Here is a 2,713-nt window from a genome sequence, read left to right on the forward strand (position 1 = left end):
CCATGAAATATTAAATATCTTGAAATCTCTGTTGATTGAAAATATTTTTAGGTTTCTACTAAACTGTGGATTTTTGTAGACTACATACATGAAAATACACACAGATATACAAACACACACACACTAAACATCTTTTTCAGTCAAAATATAGTTAATTCACAGCAATACAATACTCAGTAGTAAAATTTTCTTTTGAAAATTATCAGTATTTTTACCTTAAGAACTGGCCACTAGGTATCTATGTGGAATGAATAAGCGATCAGACACTCACTGTACAAATTATCCTTGATTGAGATCTTCAAAAGAGAATTAGGATTCATTCTAATTGGCTAAATATTACTAATATCAAAACCACTTTGGAATCTACTAGTTCAGTTCAATGGAGAGAAGTAACTGAGATCACAATATAAACCCAAATTTTGTGTGAAAGGAGCAAAAAATACTTAATGTGGTTATTTAGTGTCATACTATTCTATTAATTTTCAGCTTCTTTAAACCTTTTTAAAAGTAAATGATATTGAAGTACAATATACGTACAAAAAGTGCAAGTGCCTTAAGTGGAAAGTTTGATGAATTTTCACAAATTGTATACCTTATGTAACCAGCATCCATGTCAAGAATCAGAACGTAAGCAGAAGCCCAGAAGCCCCCTCCCTCTATTTCTCCTTCTAATCATTACTCCCTAGAGGAACCACTATTCTTTTTTTGGTTGCTGTTGAAGAAGATTGGCCCTGAGCTAACATCTGTTGCCTATCATCCTTTTTTTGTTTGAGTAAGATTGTCACTGAGCTAATATGTGTGCCAGTCTCACTCTATTTTGTACCTGGGATGCCACCACAGCATGGCTTGACAAGTGGTGTATCTGGGATCTAAACCTGTGAATCCGCCGGGCTGCCCAGGCAGAGCACACGAACTTAACCACTATGCCGCTGGGCCGGCCCCAAGGAACCAGTATTCTGACTTCCAGCATCACAGATTCATTTTGTCTGGTTTTGTATCTTATGTAAACGGAATCATACAGTATGAACTATTTTGTGTCTGGCTTCTTTCACTCAACATTGTGTTTATGAAAATCACTCATGTTGTATGTACTTAAAATTTGTTTACTCTCATTATTGTATAGTATTCCAATACACAGAAGACCACAGTTTGCTTTTAGCTATCTTATATAACTTATTTGCTCCTCACTGGATGGTTGGCTCCATGGGGCCAGGGATCTCTGTTTCCATCACTGATATATCCCAGATACCTAGAATAGCATCTTGTACACAGCAGGTGCTTTGCAAGAATTTGTTGAATTAAGATATGACTAGATTTTAGTCACTCAGAAGTCTTCCAGTGCACAAGTGCTTGGGCCTGCATGCCCCGCATTAGCTCTCTCTCTAGTCTCTGGTTCTCCTCACTAGTCTCCTTAGCGCCCCTTTGACGTCCTTGTTCCTCAAAGTGTAAATCAGGGGATTCAGCAGGGGAGTCACCAGAGTATAGAAGAGGGCAATGCTTTTGTTCACATCCTGCGAATAACTGGAGGGAGGCTGGAGGTACATGGAGATGAGTGTGCCAAAGAAAATGATCACTACCATTAGGTGAGAGCCACAGGTTCCAAAAGCCTTCCACCTTCCATGGGCTGATTTTATCTTCAGGACTGCACGGGGAATGTGACCATAGGATACTAAGATTAATGACAGGGGCACCACCAAGAAGAAGACACTGACAGCAAAGAGTTCAGCCTCATTGATGGAGGTGTTGGTGCAGGCCAGTTTTAGCATCACTGGAACTTCACAGAAGAAGTGGTCTACTCGGTTTTTACCACAGAGGGGAAGAGTCATGGTCAATGCCGTCTGTACTACAGAATTGCCAAACCCTGTAAGCCAAGCAGTCACAACAAGCTGCAAGCAAAGCTGGGGATGCATGATCACCATGTAGTGGAGTGGGCGGCACACAGCCGCATAGCGGTCATAGGCCATGACAGACAGGAGGACACACTCCACTCCCCCGAGTCCCAAGGCAATGAAGAGCTGGGTCAAACAGCCACCATAAGTGATGGTCTTGTCCTTCCCCTTAAAGTTGGCCAGTGTCTGAGGGACAGTGCAAGTAGTCAAACAAAGATCCATGAAAGAGAGGTTGGAGAGGAAGAAATACATAGGGGTATGGAGGCGAGGATCCAAAACTGACAAAAGGATAATTGTGCCATTACCTAGAAAGCTCAAAAAGTAGATGATCAGGATGGCCACAAAGAGAGCCGTTTCCAGCTGAGGTCTGTTGGAGAAGCCCAGGAGAATGAATCCAGAGAAGGTGCTGTCATTAGCTCTTTCCATTGTACTCTGCCAGTTGGAATTAAGAGGACTCTATGCTTTTATTTTCCATGTTTAATCCACCTCTTTTCTCCTAGAGTGGGTAAATAGAGTTTGGTTGGGAGCTTGAAGCATTTTCACAACACTTCCTGGTTGGCAAGAAAGGGAGTGATAAATAGGTACTGTATATGAGTACCTTCTTTGCTTCAGGCACTGGCCTAAACTTCCTATGCATTTTCTCACAACAACTCTATGAGCTTGGCATTATCATGATCTCCACTGAATAGAAGAAGGAACTGAGTCTTAAAGAGTTTCAGTAATTTTCCCAGAGTGACTCATCTAATGAATGGCAGAGGGGCTGGCTCAGCGGTTAAGAGTGCAAATTCAGCTTCGGCAGCCTGGGGTTTGCCGGTTTGGATCCG

The 2,713-nt window shown here is 41.9% G+C and overlaps 1 protein-coding gene across 1 annotated transcript; it reads right to left on the minus strand.

Moving 5' to 3' along the window:
* Positions 1 to 1,382: 1,382 nt before the first annotated feature.
* LOC106842541 (putative olfactory receptor 2B8) lies at positions 1,383 to 2,315 on the minus strand. The gene has a single exon (XM_070516766.1). The coding sequence runs from the start codon at positions 2,313 to 2,315 to the stop codon at positions 1,383 to 1,385; it is 933 nt and encodes a 310-aa protein (XP_070372867.1).
* Between the last annotated feature and the right edge of the window lie 398 nt (positions 2,316 to 2,713).

The sequence above is a fragment of the Equus asinus genome, chromosome 8 (genome assembly GCF_041296235.1).
Source record: "Equus asinus isolate D_3611 breed Donkey chromosome 8, EquAss-T2T_v2, whole genome shotgun sequence".
NCBI lineage: Eukaryota > Metazoa > Chordata > Mammalia > Perissodactyla > Equidae > Equus > Equus asinus.

Bases quoted from the DNA above. Each gene is read 5' to 3' on its own strand.
- LOC106842541 (XM_070516766.1), bottom strand. From the start codon at position 2,315: ATGGAAAGAGCTAATGACAGCACCTTCTCTGGATTCATTCTCCTGGGC.